Source organism: Salvelinus namaycush, chromosome 1 (genome assembly GCF_016432855.1).
Source record: "Salvelinus namaycush isolate Seneca chromosome 1, SaNama_1.0, whole genome shotgun sequence".
NCBI classification, from domain to species: domain Eukaryota; kingdom Metazoa; phylum Chordata; class Actinopteri; order Salmoniformes; family Salmonidae; genus Salvelinus; species Salvelinus namaycush.
The window spans coordinates 52,233,397-52,254,353 of record NC_052307.1 but is presented as its reverse complement, the minus strand read 5'-3'; the positions used below and the strand labels follow the sequence as shown (position 1 = coordinate 52,254,353).

General features: G+C 45.0%; 2 protein-coding genes across 9 annotated transcripts in view; one reads left to right on the top strand and one right to left on the bottom strand.

The window, feature by feature from the left end:
• Positions 1-1,086: 1,086 nt before the first annotated feature.
• On the top strand, positions 1,087-10,508 carry LOC120045303 (katanin p80 WD40 repeat-containing subunit B1-like). 4 transcript variants are annotated; one of them, XM_038990201.1, is made up of 20 exons: positions 1,088-1,297; positions 1,799-1,934; positions 2,053-2,183; positions 2,323-2,440; positions 2,587-2,687; positions 3,115-3,156; positions 3,512-3,595; positions 4,235-4,350; positions 4,487-4,558; positions 4,696-4,846; positions 5,311-5,495; positions 5,853-5,995; positions 6,139-6,186; positions 6,492-6,559; positions 6,725-6,973; positions 8,580-8,729; positions 8,943-9,019; positions 9,184-9,258; positions 9,344-9,460; positions 9,739-10,508. In XM_038990201.1, exons 2-20 carry the CDS (start codon positions 1,895-1,897, stop codon positions 9,872-9,874), a joined length of 2,103 nt encoding a protein of 700 aa, XP_038846129.1. In that variant the 5' UTR covers positions 1,088-1,297; positions 1,799-1,894; the 3' UTR covers positions 9,875-10,508. The 4 variants fall into 4 exon arrangements, with proteins under 4 accessions (XP_038846137.1, XP_038846129.1, XP_038846121.1 ...); XM_038990193.1 differs by having other exon boundaries at positions 1,794-1,934; XM_038990187.1 differs by having other exon boundaries at positions 1,088-1,934.
• A 1,179-nt stretch (positions 10,509-11,687) lies between these two features.
• Positions 11,688-20,957, bottom strand: part of LOC120045246 (kinesin-like protein KIFC3) — a 65,455-nt gene continuing 56,185 nt past the window's right edge. For 4 of the 5 annotated variants that reach the window (XM_038990179.1, XM_038990181.1, XM_038990183.1 and 1 more), the window contains 10 exons: positions 18,984-19,159; positions 18,609-18,713; positions 18,327-18,457; positions 17,457-17,580; positions 16,815-16,944; positions 16,483-16,712; positions 16,172-16,318; positions 14,307-14,433; positions 13,949-13,995; positions 11,688-13,424 (listed from right to left, as the gene is read on the bottom strand). In XM_038990179.1, coding sequence (XP_038846107.1) covers positions 13,416-13,424; positions 13,949-13,995; positions 14,307-14,433; positions 16,172-16,318; positions 16,483-16,712; positions 16,815-16,944; positions 17,457-17,580; positions 18,327-18,457; positions 18,609-18,713; positions 18,984-19,159 — 1,226 coding nt within the window. In that variant the 3' untranslated portion in view covers positions 11,688-13,415. The remainder of the gene's footprint in view (positions 13,425-13,948; positions 13,996-14,306; positions 14,434-16,171; positions 16,319-16,482; positions 16,713-16,814; positions 16,945-17,456; positions 17,581-18,326; positions 18,458-18,608; positions 18,714-18,983; positions 19,160-20,957) is intronic. The other variant, XM_038990180.1, reaches the window with a different exon arrangement.

Sequence of the window (20,957 nt, the reverse complement as noted above, 5' to 3'; positions counted from 1 at the left end):
TTGGAAGTTATCAATTGTGATCATGGTCACAGGTCTATCGCATTTGCATCAGCTGTTGTTAGAATGCATTATATTGAAGGTAACAGGTAGTTAGATTTGGCTACAGGTAAAAAATAATAAGAAAATAACCCTGGCTGTTGTTGACAAGCATAGGCCTATTCAGGTAATATCCATATTATTAATATATTATTTAAATTCAATTATTAGTGATTTAAATTACGACCCCATCCTCAGTAGCCTATTCCAGCAGGCTATTGGGCAACATAAACCCTTCTTACCTAGAAATCGCTTCGCTATTCATGTTAAATAAATTAGTCCGTCAATTTGAATTGAGCAAACTGCTAAATCGTTCATTTTACATCGTGCCTAGGCTACTGTAGGCTATCAGGGGCTATAGGCTACCTGGATCTAGCTAACCAAACTATGGCAATATTGAATTACAACCATAAACCCAGATTGTAGTAGGCCTAGCCTATGCCTATTGAAATGACAAATCAATCTTGCTAATTGGCCATTTATAATGGTTTGTAGTCCTTAACATCAGCCAAACAATAATGGCACAATTACCAGAAAATAGCCTAACATTCTTTTGAAGGTTATCCAAGTATTTCTTGCACAGAGAGTTCGAGATCCTTTGTCCAACTTTCATCCATCAAACTCTCCTGTTGGATTTAGCTATAGTTATGCACATGCGCATAAGAGATTTATTTACAATGAAACTAGTTAAATCCACATCCATTGATGGAAAACGATGTGGCGAGTATAAAATAAGGGCGAATTATATTTTCTCTTGCGACATATACAAATTCCTTTATTAGTCACCTTAGTTGGCAATAATTATAATTTTGATGGAAAACCGAATTTGACTTCTTTCGTCGTTACAAATTACGTCGATATTCCTTCTTAATTTGCTCGATAACGTTATGGAAAAAACAATTATCTTGCTGCTGAAAAAAATGGTTCTAGATTTCAGGCTTTGTGTGAGGGTTTTGCGTAGTCATTGGAATATACATTTTAGTTGGACCTGGCAACCCTGCGTGTGTTCTCTGAACTTCAGACATCCGGAAGTGAATAAGTGATCTCATCGCAAAGCCCAGTTGCTAAACTGCAAGTGTGGATTGGGGTCGGCGTTCCATAGTAAATAGCCACACAAACATGACATCAACAAGGACTGAAGGAGCCAGACAAAAAGCAGATTCGTAGTTGGTATCAACTAGCTAGTGATTCCGGTCTTAACCATTCTCTTTTCACCAATCATAGCTAGAGATTTTCTACTAGCAATTAGCTAAAAATGCAGGTATGTTCTGTATTATATTTTGCCCTGCCCAGGACGAGCAATCTAATTAGGTAGCTACTTGAGCTGTTAACGTTAGCAAGTTATGCTAATTTAGCTAACTAGCTAGTTAGTTGCTAGCTAACGTTAATAAAGTTCAACGTAACTGTTTAACCATCGAAAAGGTGTTTAATAGTTACGTTAACTAGTTAACAGTTATTAGAATGTGCATGACTTTGACATTTGCCCAAATTGCAGCCCGAAATAAATTGTTACTTTGTTTGTTTTGTTTAAGCTAACTACCAGTACATAGCCCGCTAGCTAAGTTAACTAAGCCTGCTAACTAGCTAGCGAACCAGCTTGCTAACGCCACCAGCGTATATTCGAATATCTAGCTTGTAATAATCCTCCCTCAGCTTCAAGAGAAGCCGACAGGGGACATGAAGCGGATGAGTTATGCCACCATCAACAATTTGTCATGCAAAGTATTTTCCCTTTGCCTCTTGTTCATTCATTGGAGATAAGCTAAAGGTCTCATCACACAGTCAACACACATGAACCAGCTAGCTCTGTGTGAATAATAACAACACTCCGTTGAGTGTTGGACGCTCAAGAATCACCATGGCTGTGGCCAACACCACCAAAACATCATGGAGATTACGTGAGTCGAGTCTCCATTTCACTCACCCTTTCAAGACCTTAATTCAGGGCCACAATTTTATTAGTTTTATTGACCCAGCGATGAATCATGGTGAGTTGTGCATAATTTTCTGTTCCAGAGGAGATTGTAGCCCATTCCAGTAATGTGGTGTGTCTGGCCCTGGGGAAGAACTCAGGCCGTCTGCTAGCCACTGGGGGAGAGGACTGCCGAGTCAACATCTGGGCAGTCAGCAAACCCAACTGCATCATGGTACAGACTAGTCAGACCATTAGGGAACTGTGTGTACAGTTTGATCTCTGCTTATTTCAGGTGAATGCTGCCTGTCACTAAAACTCTTATTTCCACCTCTCTCCCTTTCTCTCCCCCTCTCTCCCTGTCTCTTTCTCAGAGTCTGACAGGCCATAATAACCCAGTGGAGTGTGTAAAGTTTAATAACTCTGAGGAGCAGGTGGTGGCTGGCTCACAGTCCGGATCACTGCGCGTATGGGACCTGGAGGCTGCAAAGAGTGAGACAGCGTTTCTCCTATATTGTGTGTGTGTATGGAGAGGTTAGGCGTGTGGGATGTGGAGCTGTTTCTACTAGAGTCAACTAGACCTAGGCTACCAGTTGTTCTGAGAATGCCATAACAATATTTTTGCTATTTTATCCCAGTCCTAAGAACTCTAATGGGACACAAGGCCAATATCTGCAGCTTGGACTTCCACCCGTTTGGGGAATACCTGGCATCTGGTTCCATGGACACCAACATCAAGGTGTGTATGTGTGCTGCGTTAGTGAGTGTTGTTAAGAGCTCTACTGTGTAGAGTACCGGTCAAAAGTTTGGACACCTGCTCATTCCATGGTTTTTCTTTCTTTTTACTATTTTCTACATTGAAGGATAATAGTGAAGACATCAAAACTATGAAATAACACACATGGAATCATGTAGTAATCAAAAAAGTGTTAAACAAATCTATTTTATACAAAATATATTTGTTTATTTGAGATTCTTCAAAGTAGCCACCCTTTGCCTTGATGACAGCTTTGCACACACATAATTAGTGCTGATTTAGATTCTACAATGTAAAAAATAGTGAAATAAAGAAAATTCCTTGAATGAGTAGTGTCCAAACTTTTGACTGGTACTGTATGTGTATTGTTATGTGATATCTGTGCTTAAACAGAGTTTTTCTCTTTCAGCTGTGGGATGTACGGAGAAAGGGCTGTGTGTTCAGGTACAAGGTAAGACTTGCACTCGTGTGTAATTCATACCGAACTGAAGAGCACCTAGGTTAATTATCGACCAAAGCTTTTTTGTGGTTAGAAAGCCCCCCCACCCACTCTCTGTGAGCGGCTTGCTGGCTGGTCAGTGGCTGATTGTTTTGTTAGCCGTGGGAGTGGGTCTGCTAATCAGAACTAACACTGTGTGTCTATGTCTGGCAGCAGGACTAAGCCAGGGATTACAGTGAGACGGCGAACACTGTCTTGTCTGCCTTGGCCCGGGGGGGGAGGGACTGGGGACTGACCGTCTGGATAGGAGTAGGGGGCCCATGTGTGTTTATCAATTTCATATGGCATAATGTGTGTGTTTGTGCAGGGTCACACTCAGGCAGTGAGGTGCCTGGCCTTCAGTCCAGATGGGAAATGGTTGGCCTCTGCTAGTGATGACAGCACCATCAAGGCATGAACCCACCTACACATTGTCAGAAACTTACTTTCACATGTTACTCATCTCACATGACTGTGGTCAGTTTGTAAACCATGGCTCTCCAACCCAGATCCTGGAGAGCTACCGTCCTGTAGGTTTTTGCTCCAACCCTAATCTAGCGCAACTGATTCTAATGATTAGCTGGTTGATAAGCTGAGTCAGGTTAGTTACAACTGGGTCTTGAGCGAAAACCTACAGGAGGGTAGTTCTCCAGGAACAGGGTTGCAGAGCCCTATTGTATACTCTCAACCGTATGTTCAGAGGATTAATGAGTTAGCCAGCTAACTTGCCTAAGTATTCTGAAACAACTTTTTGGGAAAATAAGCTTGAAATGGGCATGGCCTAATTGACTCAAGAACCAAAAACAGAAATCTAAGTTTAACTTTCTTAATGAACCAGAAAATCAATAGTTACTTCTGGTTGTTTATCAAAGTCAGCGGGCTAACTCATTGATCCTGTTTTGTATTTATACCCCTCTGCATATAAGTTCTCCTTCTATAGGCACAGATCTGATATCAGCTTACCTGATTCTTAAGGGCAACATCATAATATTCCTAGCTGTGCCAGTCAGGAACTCATATTGCCCTCTGACCTTTGACCTGTGTGGCCTAGCTGTGGGACCTGACTGCAGGGAAGATGATCACAGAGTTTACAGCACACACCGGCGCCATCAACATCATCCAGTTCCACCCCAACGAGTATCTGCTAGCGTCAGGCAGCTCTGACAGGTATGGTATCCACACACACACTCGGGGGGTGAAATATGGTAAATAAATTCGTATGAGGTAACTGAACATTTGCTTACTATGGCTTCAACTCCATTACTAAAGCGGAATGCCTTAGTTGTATGTCTGTTCCCTACAGGACCATCAAACTGTGGGATCTGGAAAAGTTCAAGATGATTGGCTCTTCAGAGGGAGAGCTGGGACCAGTCAGGTGAGGGCTACCTTCACTATCAACAAGTGTGGTTGGCGGGACACCACGATATTAGAAGTTCAGATACAACTAACACACTATACTGTATATAAACTATCCCTACATCCTTTTTCCTCTCCCCCCATTTGTCTCTCCAGGTGTCTGGCCTTTAACCTGGATGGCTGCTGTCTGTATAGTGGAGCTGTGGACTCTCTCCGTGTGTATGGCTGGGAGCCCGACCGCTGCTTTGATGTGGTGCCAGTGGGCTGGGGCAAGGTGGCAGACCTGGCTATCTGCAACCACCAGCTGGTGTGTGAGCATGACATTGCTTTTTAAATGTTTTACATTTGAGTAATTTAGCGGACACTGAACCAGAACGACTTACAGTCACTGCATTCATCTTAAGATGGCTAGGTGAGACAACCACATTTCAGTCATTGGTAAGTACATTTTCCTCCGCAAAGTCAGTGCTAGTAGGAAAAGACAAGTGCGACAGTTAGTGTTTATTTATAAAAAACAATTTGGTGGGGGTTACTCTTTTAATGTTACTATTACTATGTAACTACTGTTACTGCAACCGTGTGTGTGTGTGTGAGCCATAGGGATCTTATTAAATTACTGTTATGGATTCTTTATATGAATCTGTGGCATCAGCATGGCAATTTTACATGTATTAATGTCACTGGAACTGTTACTGTTGCTGTTAGTGTTACCCAACCCCCTTGTGTTTTTTTGCTCTACTGTTTCTCCTCCACCCCTCATCTCTCTCCAAGATTGGCGTGTCGTACAATCTGACTAATGTCTCGTCTTACGTGGTGGATTTGACGCGGGTGAAGAAGTCTGGCTCTGTGATCCAAGGCGTAATCCAGGACGACCAGCCGCTCACAGAGCCCTCCCCGAAAGGGTCCACGCTGCGACGCAACTACGACAGACCCCTGACCACCTGCAGCACACAGAGGTACTGCCCACTTCCAAACGCCACTATTCTACTTTCTATGGAGCGAATCCTTACCCTAACGTGAGATGGGCACACTTAACTCAGATTTAGCGTTTGTGCCCTATATGCATACGGAATCTGTTTTCAACAAAATCACCTATGAGTTGATTTAAAACCGTAGCGGTTCAAACCATGTGGTCGTCTGTAGCTTAGTTGGTAGAGCATGGTGCTTGCAATGCCAGGTGGCTTCCATTCCCAGGGACCACCCATATATAAAATGTATGCACGCTGCCAAATGGCATATGTTACAGCAAATGCTGCATCAAAACAGCATCCGTTGTATCAATAAGCAGACTAATTGGGGGTGTGCTCTTCCAGGGTCAAGCAGAGTTCTGAGTCAGACCGCCGCAGTCCCGAGGGGGAGAGGAGGAGCCCCAGTAGCGAGGACGAGAAGGAGTCCTCCGCCGAGATCCGTAACCCTGAGGACTACAAAGAGATCTTCCAGCCAAAGAGCGCCATCTGTAGGCTCATATTACATCTTACGTTTCATTGCTATCTATTCAGTGTTCACACTAACAGCAGAATGCATGTATTACTACATTAACATCTAGCAGAATCATTCTTGAATTTCATACTAAAAGTCTCCTTGTTTCCCCTTTTCTAGCTCGCACCCCCCCAAAGAGTGAGCCCTTCCCTGCCCCCTTGGAAGATGGTGAGTCCCTTCTACCAAGCCGTTAGTATGAGCAGTATTACATTTGTGTTTGTGGTAAAACTATCACATTGATCTGTTGTGTATAAGATGCGTTGCTGTCCTGAGTTTCATATTCAAGTTCTTTTTGTTGTTGTATTTTAATATTTATGTATTATATAGAAGTACAGAATGGGAGATGGATAAAGAAATGAAGGGGGCAGTCGGTCGAACTGGGGCTCGAGACCCCGTCGTCAAGGTGCATGTGGGGTCCGCTGTACCAGACTCCGGCACTCATATTCAAGTTCTCTCTCTCCCTCTTTTCTCAGAGAGTTTTGTGGTGAGGGCTAACCAAGGGCTGGTGGAGCTCATGACTCCTATGACTGGCAGACAGCAGGTTTGTACTCTACACCTGTACTGTATAGCTGTACTGTTGTATGTGTGACTGATTTGTGTTTTTTGTCATGCTTGTGTGTATGTGGGATTGTCTCTGTCAGTGTGAGTTTCTCTATGTAAATAAGTTAGATTTGTTTCTAGTATATGTGTGTGTGTGTCACTGCAGCCCGGCCTGTTGTTAAACCTTCCCGTGGCATCGTCCACTCCGGTCCTGAGGGTGGAGCCTACCATGGTTGCCACGGCGCCCCGTCCCATCCCCGTGGTAACCACACGACCTCCGAGCTCTAACCACTCCCCCGCACCCCAACCAGCCCCCCCACCGGTCGTTGCTATGGCGAAGGCCAAACCCCAGCCCAGCGTCATCCTCTCCACCAGGAATGAACCAATAGGGCTCAACGTGGGCGATTTCTTGCCTGTGAGTGTGTATATACATGCATCGCATCACACACACACACACACACACACACAATCGTGTTTGTTTAATTTACCATGGAGAAATTTCACTCAGACACATCACAATTTGTATGGTTAAATTCTAATGTATTTATGAATAATTAAAAAAATCTCATCACATCTTTTCTTATCTTAGTTCTAATAGTACTAAATAATTTATTATTTCAATAGTCCATTCACAGTAGAGGCCCTCATTCTTCGCTCACCCAAGTCTTTCTCCTCTGATCAGTGACATCAGAGATGTCTTGGGTCTCTCTCACTCACACACTGTAAAAGTAAACCCTGCGCTCCACCTCCATGTGCCAGTTGGCCAGGCAGAGTTGCTCCAGCTCATGCAGGTGCTGGCTGTGCTAGCGGATAATCGCTATGTTTCTGAGCTCGTACCTCCAGCACTGCTCGTGTTCCCAGAAATTCAGGCTTGCCACCCGCACAGTGCTCCTCACACTGTACTTACTGTGTGAGGAGTGTACCCAGGAAGATAGTGATGCTCCTGTCATCCATGGTATAGACTGGTCAAATTTTTTTTTTAGAAAAATATCAGTCTTACATAGCAGATGCTGGTCACATGTGTTGTCTTTTGAATGTATTTATTTAACTAGACAAGTCAATTAGGAACACATTCTTGATTTCCACAAAAACTGAGTTTGTGCCTTACAACCAAAGATTGCTATACTCTCAATTGTATTCTTATGGTTTAGAATCACCATGGAACTGTTTCGAATCAGCACGTTTGTTTGTGAGGTCATGAAATTGTTTGCCACCTAGAATCGTCATGTCAATGGAATTTAGTATATAAGTTCATGTTTTTATTACACTCGTATAGCCTTTAATACAAACTGAAATCTGTATGCATGCAATACACATACAAGTAGCCAGAATAATTACTGAAGCAAAGTCAGGAAGTCGGCATGGGAACTGAAGCAGCTACTTTTGGTAGCATCGAGTGGTGGGAGGCAGAATCACGGGATGGAGCAGCATGGCGGTCACGGCCAGCGGGGAATAGTGGGTCAGGAGACGGGTCCGGAATGATCCAGGAGAGCACCTTGCCGCCCTCACAGCTATCCCATAGCTTAGCCACTTGACTTTGTAGGTGGAAAGACCGCTAGCTAGCTACTCGTTCACTGCCAACAAGTAGCACCCACTTGGATGATGCCGGCGCCAGTAGCTCAGTGGAATAGTACAGTTCTCCTATTATTAGCCTCTGACATCTCTGCTGTCTTTAACTTCAGACTTCTTCTCTACCACAAGCCCCATAAGATAAACTGGGTATAGAATGAAATGGAACACAAATAGTAATTTAATGCATATCTGTTACTAATCATGTAAAATCAGCTCAACATTAAACCTACCATAGTGGTACAGTTTTAAATTCACTCAGAAATGCTCCAATCACCTAGTTGCATTGTGTACGCATACAAAAACCAAGATGGTCAGCTTTTTAAAATGTTTTTAAACACATGCGCATCGAAATGGAATTGACCCCTAAATGTATGTAGGTTTAGGGTGTGATCGAACAGGTGTGTGTGTGTATTTACCAGGTTATATACGTTTGGGTATCTCTGTCCTAGCCTGCTCGTAACAACCGGCTCAGTGTGCTGGGTGATGACGAGGCTCTGGCCCAGATCCGAAAGGGCCATGATACCATGTGTGTGATGCTCACCAGCCGACACAAGAACCTGGACACCATCAGAGCCGTGTGGGGCAGCGGGGACGTCAAGGTATGGCACTTAACAACGTCAACACTGCTCAATGTTCATCCGCCGTTAACATCACTTGAAATAAATAATGACTTGACTTTCAATGTTAAACTCGGACAACATCCTTGACAGACGATGAGGTTTTTGATTGATTAGCTGTTTGTGGCATGACGTATGGAGAAACGTTACTGGCTGCCTCTAGGTGTTTTTTTGTGGTTGCTGCTCTGTCTTCAGACTTCCTTGGACTCGGCCGTCTCGATGAAGGATCTCTCTATCGTCGTGGACATCCTCAACATCGTTAACCTCAAACCGTGAGTGGATGTTGAAACGCGTGTGCACAACAAACGACTACAGATCTTTATTTAGCTAAGGAGGCCACACATATACTCTCACTGTCACTCTTGGGGTTGGTGTGAGCACCATGACTGTCCTCTCTCAAGTGACCATTACCAGTAATTTGACCTGTCCTCCCCAGGTCGCTATGGAAACTGGACCTGTGTACCTCTATCCTGCCCCAGATTGAAGAGCTGCTGCAAAGCAAGTATGAGAGGTGAGACAGCAGAGATGAAAGTGATAACAAATCCGTGTGTGTGTATAAATGTGTATTAACCCATCGTCTCTCCCCGTGTGGTCAGTTATGTGCAGACGGGTTGCACCTCTCTGAAGCTGATCCTGAAGCGTTTCTGGCCTCTCATCTCAGACACGCTGACAGCGCCCCCCTCTGTTGGAGTGGATATAACACGGGAGGAACGGTGAGTTTCAGCTCCATTTTAAATCCTAAACCGGCTTGAACTTTTAACCATCTATCTGAAGTGTGCGTTAATGCAACGGTCACCAATCCTGGTCCTGGAGAGTTACACTATGCAGCCCATCACTAAAGAACCATTGTTCTTAAGGGTTCTAGCTCCGTATTCATCCAATATTGCTTGCAGAAAGACTCCGATACATTTGGATAGAGTTCAGACTCTGCCACAGTGAGGCAGGCCATTTCCATTGCATACTGTGAGTTGTTTTTTGTGTTTGAGCCCAGCCACCAGAAGTGCAAGGCATGCTACAAGCAGCTGAAGAACCTCAGCAACGTGGTGAAGAACAAGGCCAACCAGGTGGGACGCCACGGCAGCGCCTTCAAAGAGCTGCAGCTGCTCATGTCCCCACTGGACTACTGACAGTCGACTATGCAACTAGAGACCCGAAATGGCTGAGCACTGCTGTGAGGACTCGAAGTCTGACTGACGGCTGCATTCTCTCATCCACCTGAGTGGTAAATCAGGGGACAATCAGATTCACACTGCGTGTGGATGGACTGAAGCAATGGAGTCACACAGGGTGGGATATGAGTCCTGTGCCCATTGCATCCAGAAGGAGTCAGTAGGTGTGTTTATGGCGTAGCTCTATTTAAACACTGGGCACTTATGATTCCTTAATCTGTATTTGTCTGTGTATGAGTAATTATGTCCTCTGTAACCTTGACTTGCCCACCACAGATGTGCACACACACTTTAATTCCACACACACAAACACCTAGGGCCGGGTTTCATTCCGATTGTGGGTTATAGGCATTGCGGCTTTTAAAGGTAATGTTCACGAGGAGATCCTATTCACAGTAAAAGCTGCGGCTTGATGCCTATAACCTACGATCGGATTGAAACCCGGCCTAATTTACTGTGTGATTTCTATTTAAATATTCTCTCAATCTTTTTCTACATTCTGTACCTAAGATGTCAACCCTAGATGCACTCTTTGAAAGTAGTAAACACTAAAATAACATGTTTTTCAAATAAAGAATTGTTTAAAAAGGAAGGAGTCTAGTTTTAGGCATGTTTCTGGAATTGAAAGGAACAACACTTGTTAAGATGTGTGTAATTCCACTCCCAACAGAGAGCAGCACTGTTTGGGAAGGTGCCACAGATGTCCAAAATTATAAGGACAAGGCAGACTATGGAGTGGTGGATGGACTAGTGTGAAGTGTATAGGGCAATGTTTATTGTAGAATCAGTTGCTACTTTGAGCACGTGGGCAGCGCCATCTACATTTCTTTTCTGGAAGAGGCAAGATCAGGTGGGACCATTCTAGCCAATTAGAGGGCAGATGCATGTGAACACAATTTCCAGTCAAAATGGGCTATATCATAAACAAATAGCTTTTTAGGTTAGCATTGAGAAATAGGCAAGTTCTTCTTTTATTGCCAGGATACTTATCACCTGTAACAATGTCAGTATGAAACAACTATTTGATCAAATAAGCTATCTGCCCAGCTTTAAACTTCCAATAGAATGCACAAGGTGCAATTTCAAAATTGGGTAGTGTGTCATCAGTTCTTCTTTTCATGTTAGACATTTATCCAGAGCAATTAAACCTTGCTCAAGGGCACCGACAGATTTTTCACCTAGTCAGCTCGGGAACTCGAACCAGCGCCCTTTCAGTTACTGGCCCAATGCTCTTAACAGCTGGGTTACCTGCCACATACTTTAGCTGACATTTGTGAATAGCTCTAAAGTAATTTTATTTAGGTTTGTAAGCCCATGTTGTAATTTTGTCACGCATATCACATGAATACACAGACATGGCAAAATGTATAGAATTGCAAGACAATACACTTTAAAACCAACATTTTCTTTGCACCCCATGACTATGTAGAAATGCAGGAAAGAAGCTTTAAACCTGCAAAATTCTCAAAGCCAACAAGAGGGTTGTGAAGTGCTCGTGCCCATAGAAATAGACATGGTGACTGCTTGGGATGTTCCCCAATGCTGGAAGGGGGGGGCCCTAGTGAAAAAGTTTGGGAACTCCTGCTCTATGCAACGCTAGGGCTGCAACCATCCTGAACCAGTTGGTCAAAGAGAATTGTCTCCGAGTAGGTGTAATACAACCTACCGTTTAGTAAACGGTGATGAAAGATATGCAGCTTTCTAGTGGTTATATATTTCAACAAACATCTGTTAGAGTCCTGTGCTCTATAGAGACAGCATAAGAAGACTGTAGAGTTCCATTTGGTAGAGTGTTTATTAAAAAGGGTGTACAAAAACAAGACTGTAGAAACCTACGGCAGCTACAACAAAGACAAAAGCAAGCAGAGATACCCATCAACAACCAACATGATGCAGCGTGTCCTCAATGTTCCTTGGACATCCTGGTAGTGAAGGGAACATTGGTTTAACATTGAAGAAACACGGCCGATTAGCCGATATGTGCTGATCAAATGTACTAAGCATTCCTATTTACACTGGATGCATTTTGAAAAACAGTTCACAAGCTTAATCACTCCCGCAGGGGCAGCAATTTCTGTAGCTACATATGTGTCTGTTCCGTGAGGCGATCCGTTGTCATTGGCTGCTTGTGGTCAGCCATAGTGAGTAGGATAAAGCTGTCCTGGATGCGGATCTAGGGTCAGTTTTGTATTGTGTCCCTATTGGATAACCTGATCCTAGAAATGTGCCTCTGGGCAACTCCAACCGGCAGCATCCAATAACAGGAATGGCATTTCCTGTCTGTCAGGGAGTTTGAATCGGTCTAGCTTTATTCGCTCGGTACAAGAAACACGACAACATGAACGTTTCCATGCAGTGCTGAGGCAGCTCTGTATTGCCCTGGAGAAATCTAAAACACAAACGGCTACACAGGAAGTTAACCGCTCTCTGCACTCACGTCTCTATTGCTTGCGTCTTATTGGGCAAAAGAAGCCCAGCTCCATATCTGTGGAGTACCCTGATTGGATGAGGGGTAGAAAGTGTAGAAGGAGACCAGGATGGAACCCTCGTAAAAAAAAAACACCCCCCCAAAAAAACAACCAAAGGAGACTTAAGGGATTAAAAACATCTCAAACACACATATATACTGTATATGCATTTGATCATAATCTATAACTGGAGCATTGTTAGAAAACACATCAAGAAGGTAACAGCCTTGTTTAAAGTGCATTTTTACCCAGAAATACTGTTGATTAGAAGGGCTATACTGTTAGTGGATGATGGAACTGGTTAGCACTAGGGGTGTGGGTGTGGCATTATTGTGAGGGGTGGGGGGAGGAAGTCCATTGGCCAATGGGAGAATAGATCACAGGCTCAGTTGAAGGGTCAAAGGGGAAGGAGTGAAAGGTGGGGTGGAGTTGTTCTGGGCTGTGAGGAGTAAAGGGTTTCTTTATGAGAGTTGTTTTTAGAATACGGGCCTGTGTTACTCTCAGGTGCTCCTCCCATTTGGCCCCTAGTCAGGTGTGGAAGTCTGGTGTGTTGTGTTCCTTCAGGGGTATAGACGAGGGCACGTAGTTAAGATATGGGGGGGCTGTACAACAGTCCTGGCTAAAATGAACACCTATTGATTCCTTTCAGCTATCAGTGGTAATGAAGAAAAGGAGAACTGGAGGCCATTTTAGAGCATTGGGACTGAGTCTTGCTATGCAGCATGAGGCGGCCTTCCATGAGGGTCAAAGTTCATATCCCCCTCTTCATCCCTCTGCTGTTCAAATAGCTCAAATTAAAATGTCACCGTTCGATCGGATAATTTGCCTAGTCCAGTTGCTCTCACCCATTGGCTGAGTGAGATCAGCAGAAGGAGACAGGGCTGATAGTGGATAGGTTGATCCCAAAGCGGAGAGTTTCTATTGGTGGGTCAAGGTGCTGGTTAACACCCTCCTGTTCAGATGGCCCAATGGCTGACTGGATCAGGGTCCGGTTTTATTCTGAATCCATTGGAGCCTTCAGACAGACAGTTTCAATCGTCCTGTAGGGGGAGAGTAATAGGTTTAGGAAACTGTGAATAGTGGGGAGTGGTGTCCCTGTGTTAATAACGGCTCACTACAACCCAGCCAGAGCAGCACAGATGGAGGAAAGGAAGAGGTGATGTATCCACACACACACACCAAATCCATATAGACAAGACACATAAACACCCTCACATCATACAATATACAGATCACATAGATAGGAATTGCATTCAGACAGTCAGACAGACCGTCAGTCACAGACAAAATCACCAACAGCCAGAAGTCAGACAGTCACAGACATGTACGGACACCTTCACCCACACACACATGGATCTGCAGATAGAGAAACAAAGCTTTCAGTCTCTCACATAGACAGAGGGACAAGAGACAAGACCCACACAAACAGTTTCCTGGGGTTAGAGGCGTGGTGTGTTAGATAGGTAGGCATTGACCAGGTGACATGGGTGGGCACTGGGCACCATGCCATGCTGAGCATTTACTTTCCATGCCAAGCGACCAATCAGCATAAACCCCCACCTACCTGCCCACCGTCCCCCACCAATGGGCTGGCTCTGCCTAACAGCCTGTCTGCAAACCAACCAATCAGACCAGAGGATCAGGACACAGGAGTGAACGGATTCACACTGACCATTCACACCTAACTTGAGTTCACTTTGATTGTGTATATTTTGTATCATCCCAATAATGGTGGCATAAGGTGGTGTGTGTGTGTGTACATGTTAGTGTTGTTGTATATTGATGGGTCCCAGGGTTCTTGGTGACAGAGGACATTTCAAGAGAGGCACGTGTACCTGTTGAGACCTGGGACTAAGGGGTGTGTGTATACACATTTACCTGTAGAGAGCTGGGACTAAGGGGTGTGTGTATTACACATTTACCTGTAGAGAGCTGGGACTGAGACCTCCGTCGTGTGGTGGGCGTTTTGGAGGAGGCAGAGAGGGTGGAGCCGGCACTGCTGGCCCGAGAGATGGGGAGGGGCACGGGAGTCACCGGGGGAGAGTCCAGCTGCAGAAAGGGCAAAGTTCAATTATAGAAATATCAATACCAAAGTTCAAGTTCCTCATTCCGCTAAGGATCCTGTCTAACTGGATTACGATTGTTTCTCTGCTTCGGTTTCGCTCTCATCAGACTGAAACTTAAGTCGATCTTAGATCGATTGTCTGGGGCCAAGTCAACCTCCCATTTCATGTAAGAAAGTCATGACTATGACGCTTTTAGAGAAAGAGGATAAGTTACATGTGAGCTTGACCAGTTCCAGTCCTCTTGCTTTGTTGGGTTAGGGCTACTCCCCGGGATCATTTGTATGTAGAAGGACTGAAGCTCAGTTCTGCTGACATTATAATGAAAATAAAATTATGCTGACACCTGACATTACCATGTTCTGACCACTAGATGGTGTCAAAACAATCTGAGATGGTGGGTGTCATGGCTTGCTGAAATGAAATGGGAGGACCCTGCTGCAAGCTTGCAAGTTCCACTTTCTATACAGGTGTAAACACTTCTCGAACCCAGACGGGATGCATCTATTATGCATTTGAGTGCAGGCTCTGTCTGCCATTAACTCGGGGAGTTTTCATCTGATGAAAGCAGTGTGTTTGAATGGTCATCTGTTGAAGTTAATCTCTTTAATTAACAGTGCATAACTAATCATAACTAAGTGGTCATCAGGAATGGTCCATAATAGAGACCATTTTTCATCACCTTTCCTGAATGTGTAAAATCTATGCACCATTTAGTGGTCAGAACCTGGTAATATGAAGATGTAGAATGGGACATAAACCTTAACTTGAATTACTAATTTCTCTGAACGGGGGGGGGGGGGGTAATCACCAAATTCCCTGAGAATACATTACATAGGATGAATAAACAATACACGAGGCACAGCTCAACACTACACTACTTGTCAAACAGAGGATTGATACTGTATACTCATTGTTGGATTGGGCGTGGGTGGCTTTTGGCCATTTCTTTGGATTCCTCATACTCATTGTTAGAAAAAAAAGTTTGTTCTAAATCGGATGTTAGGTACTATAACCATTCCAGTGTTTTAATTGCTATATTGTATTTACCTCGCCACCATGGCCTTTTTTTGCCTTCACCTCCCTTATCTCACCTCACTTGCTCACATTGTATATAGACTTATTTTTCTACTGTATCATTGACTGTATGTTTGTTTTACTCCATGTGTAACTCTGTGTTGTTGTGTGTGTCGAACTGCTTTGCTTTATCTTGGCCAGGTCGCAATTGTAAATGAGAACTTGTTCTCGACTTGCCTACCTGGTTAAATAAAGGTGAAATAAAAATAAAACTATATTTATTGAATCCTATATGAATGTATATGGCCAATTTGGGTGCAATGAATTACCTTCATTTTTCAAATTATATTTCAACAAAATAATGTTGCAGAAATGCTACTCTTATCGGTTTCTAACAGAAACAATTTCAGAACAATCTGAGACGGTGGGTGTCCTGACTTGCTAAAATAAAATCAAATGACCCAGAGGCTTTTTGGAGATAACCTTTTCAAACATCCTGAGCCTACTAGATCTTCTTTGCTAGACAGTGGGTTTCCCGACCTGGATCATTAAGGGCAGAGGGACAGAATGAAACCTGATGCCCCAGATTTGGCTCAGCGATCTGGGGAAGGTTTGACGTAAGGCCTGGGCTGACCAAGCACACGTGTGTGAGATTTCATGTGTGAGTGCGTCCCTCACTCTCTCCAGGGTGCGTGTGTGTAGGTTACCTCCACGCTGTCGTGGGTGGGCGAGGAGGAGGTGGAGGAGTTCTCCCACTGTCTCCTGGTGGCGTTGCCCAGCTCGATGGTCCGTACCCGCTGGGCAAACTTCAGAGAGCACACCGATTCACTCATGTTGCTGACCAGGGGAGACACCTAGAGAAAATACCTTCTGATATTAGCCTGAAGTCTAGCATTGACAGCTTCAAGCATTGATCGTTTTATCATAGGCTAATATACAATTTAATTTGAAACCCCTTACCCCGCACCCCTCTCTCTCTCTACCTCCCCAATCCCTCCTCTACCCCTCCCTCTCTCACCTGCACCATCATCAGGGTCTTGCTGTCCCCGCTCAGTGAGTCAGACAGCAGGTAGGTGAGCCGGGAGTTCCTGAAGGGCACGTGGGAGTGTCGGCTCCGTAGCGCATTGATAACGTCACCCAGGGCCGACAGGGACTTGTTGATGCACTGGGCCTCTCGCAGGCGGCTGCCCTCTGCCCCGGACTTAGCAATCCGCTCTGAGCCAGCCAGGTCAACCAGGTTCAGCTTACCTAGTAGAGGGTGTACAGAGATAAAATCCTGAATTAGTCTGTGTGTCTGTCTGTCTGTGAGTACCTTGTGTGGGATGTCCGGTACAGGAATTGTGTGTGTACCTTGCGTGCGGTGCCCGGTGGAGGAGTTGACACCTGCTACGGTGATGATGAGGAGGGCGTGAGAGCGGGAGCTGTGTTCGTTCAGATTGGTGCAGGCTGTGGCCCTGTTCATGTGACCCAGCTCAAACACCTACACAGAGGGCACAGGCCAGGGGTTAGAGGTCAAGGGTCATAGGAAGTGAATAACTGCTCCGTCATCTGCACAGGCACATGGCAGAACACACACAGGACCAGATTTAAATCATTAACACACAAACTAATCTGTAGACTAGAGACAAATCCAGGCTTTGGCACATACCACTCGTTCAGGGAACACAAGAGCTCTGAGACATTTCAAGATGAGAACTCAGTCTCAGGCCTGAAGAACCGTGGGAGCCATCTTATTAACTGACATATGATTGTAAACAAAGCCCAATATCAGCTTTCTCTAAACCTCTATTTAATTGGAAAATAGTACTGAAGGAAAAGTACTGCTTTGGGGTTTAGGTAAGGAATACCATTTGGCACTTTGTGACTGGTAAGTAACACCATATAAACAAAATGTGATTCACTGATTGCAGATCAGAGCACAAAGCTACCTCACTAACCCAACGTCCTGTGGCAGGCATAGTATAAGTGGCAGTAGTAGAATGGTGGCCTCACCCTGTTGATGTCCTCAGGGCTCTGGACAGTGAACTCCGTGAGGCCCGGCACATAGAGCTGACCACTACCGTCTGGGTTCATCTTGATGTCCAGCTTCTCACCCTGGTTGTCCCCCAAAAGGTTCCTACAGGAAACAGCAACACACTGTCACAAAGATGGTTCCCACTCAAATAAAAATACCGTCTTAAAATGATACCCATACGGCACTACTTTGGGTGTATGGTGTCATTTCCTATGATATCCCCCAACAACATTCGGCAGATAGAGAGATAGATGGATAACTAGATAGATAGATACATAGCTCAAATTAACAAAAACTATCAAGATAATCTGTAGTCAACTCTCCAACTAAGTGGGGCCAAAACGGCTTTTCTCATGTGTTGTGCCATTCCACCCCTCCAATTCTCTTCTCGTGGTGAGTCCTGCTGTCATGCTTTGGCAGAAAGGACACACAGATGTTCAGAGATTACATAACAGAGAAACGGTGAGATAGACGGAGGAAGGGGATAGAGGGAGAAAAAGAGGGAGGAAGGGAATAGAGGGAGGGTGGAGAGGAGCTCGTGTTGAGACAGATGAACCAAGGACGTTAAATATAATCCACTTTTATATAACTGCTGGCCCCATGCACTCAAATTGCTTACACACATGCACACAGGAACTGTGACAGCTTAGGTCTAAATCACAATGAAATAACGCTTCAGCCGTGATCTCAAAAAAGCCTTCTCATAAAGGTACGTATTGTAACTACGTGACCCCTTGCTTCCCCTCTGTCATTGTGTAACCTCTGAGGCAAGGCCGCACCTGCACTCAAATCCAAACCTACCCACCCTGTCTGACCTTACACTGATGCGTGTGTGTGTGTGTCCTCACCGTAGGGTCTCGTTGTAGATCTCCACCATGCTAACAGTGATCTTGAAGTCCCAGTCGGGCGCTTTCTCAGTCACCTCAGAGAACAGCAGTCTGAGAGCCCTCTGGTTAATGCCCGGGTCCTTGGCCACACCCTAAAGACATTTGCTATTAACAATCACTACAACACATCTCTTGATTTCTATTTAACCTTAATTTATCTCCTGTGGTATGAGAGAGAAGGAGAGAGAGCGAAAGTAAGTAAGTGTGTGTGTGTGTGTGTGTGTGTGTATTAGCAGCGAATACCTCCATGGTGTAGGTCTTTCCTGAGCCCGTCTGTCCGTAGGCGAAGATGCACACGTTAAAGCCATCAATACAGGACGTCACCAGGGACTGGACCTCCTGGAACACCTGGTTAGCCAATCAGAGAGGGACAGTTAGGATAACAGGTGTTGTGATTGGTGACAGTAAACCATTAGAATATATAGAGACAGCAACATCCTTTTGGTATACCTCGATAATTTAAAAAAAGGGGCTTCCTCTCATGTCATTTCCTTCATCTGTGCTGATGAGAAACATGTTGCTTTTACCTGTGGTTGCGTTTTCAGATCAGTAAAGATGAAGGCAAGGAAGCCACTTCAGACTATTGAGATGTACTCCAAGTCATGATGCTCTACTGACCTCTTCCTGTGTGGCCTGAGGGTGGAACACCTTGTCCAGTTCAAAGGTCATCAGTTTGACCTTGTTGGAAAGATAGAGAAGGGCATCGTCGTCTGGGTCAAAGCTGACCATGTTTTCGGCAGAATCATGCTCCCCCCGGCACACCGGCCGCACCCGACAGAACACCCTGATGTTACCTGGGAAGTGAAGGCAGAGGAGAGACACATAACAATACTGTTTTGGGACAACAAATGCAAAGATCCACTGCTTTTGAACAGAATTGATCTGTTATGTACACAGATGCACCTGTGGAATCAAATCAAGCTTTGTCACATGCACTGAATACAGCCTTACTGTGAAATGCTTACTTACAAGCCCTTAACCAACAGTGCAGATCAAGAACAGTTAAGAAAACATTTACCAAATAAACTAAAGTAAAAAAAATTATAAAAAGTAACACTAAAATAACAATAACGTGGCTATATACTGGGGTACCGGTCCCGAGTCAATGTGCTGGGGTACAGGTTAGTCGAGGTAATTTGTACATGTAGGTAGGGGTAAAGTGCCTATGCATAGATAATAAACAACGAGTAGCACCAGTGTAAAAACAAATGGGTGGGGGGGGGGTCAATGTAAATAGTCCGGGTGGCCATTTGATTAATTGTTCAGCAGTCTTATGGCTTGGGGGTAGAATCTGTTAAACCTTTTGGTCCTAGACTTGGCGCTCCGGTAGCGCTTGCCGTGCGGTAGCAGAGAGAACAGTCTATGACTTGGGTTATGGGAGTCTAACAATTTTTGGGGCTTTCCTCTGACACCGCCTAGTATATAGGTCCTGGTTGGCAAGAAGCTTGGCCACAGTGATGTACTGGGCCTACCCACTACCTTCTGTAGTGCCTTATGGTCAGATGCCAAGCAGTTGTCATGCCAGGAGGTGATGCAACCGGTCAGGATGCTCTCGATGGTGCAGCTGTAGAACCTTTTGAGGATCTGAGTACCCATGCCACATCTTTTTAGTCTCCTGAGGGGGAATAGCTTTTGTCGTGCTCTCTTCACGACTGTCTTGGTGTGCTTGGACCATGTAAGTTTGTTGGTGATGTGGATGCCAAGGAACTTGAAGCTCTCGACCGCTCCACTACAGCCCCGTCAATGAGAATGGGGGTGTGCTCGGTGGCTCATTTTCCTGTAGTCCACAATCATCTCCTTTGTCTTGATCATGTTGAGGGAGAGGTTGTTGTCCTTGCACCACAGATGCGGATGTGCTGTTACCTACGCTTACCACCTGGGGGTGGCCCGTCAGGAAGTCCAGGATCCAGTTGCAGAGGGAGGTGTTTAGTCCCAGGGTCCTTAGCATAGTGATGAGCTTTGAGGGCACTATGGTGTTGAATGCTGAGCTGTAGTCAATTAAGAGCATTCTCACATAGGTGTACCTTTTGTCCATGTGTGAAAGGGCCGTGTGGAGTGCAATAGAGATGGCATCCTCTGTGGATCTGTTGGGGCGGTATGCGCAAATTGGTGTGGGTCTAGTGTTTCTGGGAAAATGGTGTTGATGTGAGCCATAACCAGCCTTTCAAAGCACTTCATGGCTACAGATGTGAGTGCTACGGGTCAGTAGTCATTTAGGCAGGTTACCTTCGTGTTCTTGGGCACAGGGACTATGGTGGTCTGCTTGAAACATGTAGGTATTACAGACTCGGTCAAGAAGAGGATGAAAATGTCAGTGAACACACTTGCAAGTTGGTCACCGCATGCTCGGAGTACCCATCCTGGTAATCCGTCTTGCTCAGCAGCTTTGTGAATGTTGACCTGTTTAAAGGTCTTGCTAACATCGGCTACAGAGAGCGTGATCACACAGTCATCCGGAACAGCTGGTGCTCTCATGTATGCTTCAGTGTTGCTTGCCTCGAAGCGAGCATAAAAGGCATTTAGCTCATCTGGTAGGCTCGAGTCACTGGGCAGCTCGTGGCTGGGATTCCCTTTGTAGTCGGTAGTATTCAA

What these genes read in the sequence shown, in the direction of transcription:
- LOC120045303 (XM_038990201.1), top strand. Translation starts at nt 1,895, where the DNA reads ATGGCTGTGGCCAACACCACCAAAACATCATGGAGATTAC. An exon ending in ACGTGGGCGATTTCTTGCCT is followed by an intron (nt 6,974 to 8,579) that starts GTGAGTGTGTAT and finishes TCTCTGTCCTAG; the next exon opens with CCTGCTCGTAACAACCGGCT. An exon ending in GGGGCAGCGGGGACGTCAAG is followed by an intron (nt 8,730 to 8,942) that starts GTATGGCACTTA and finishes CTCTGTCTTCAG; the next exon opens with ACTTCCTTGGACTCGGCCGT.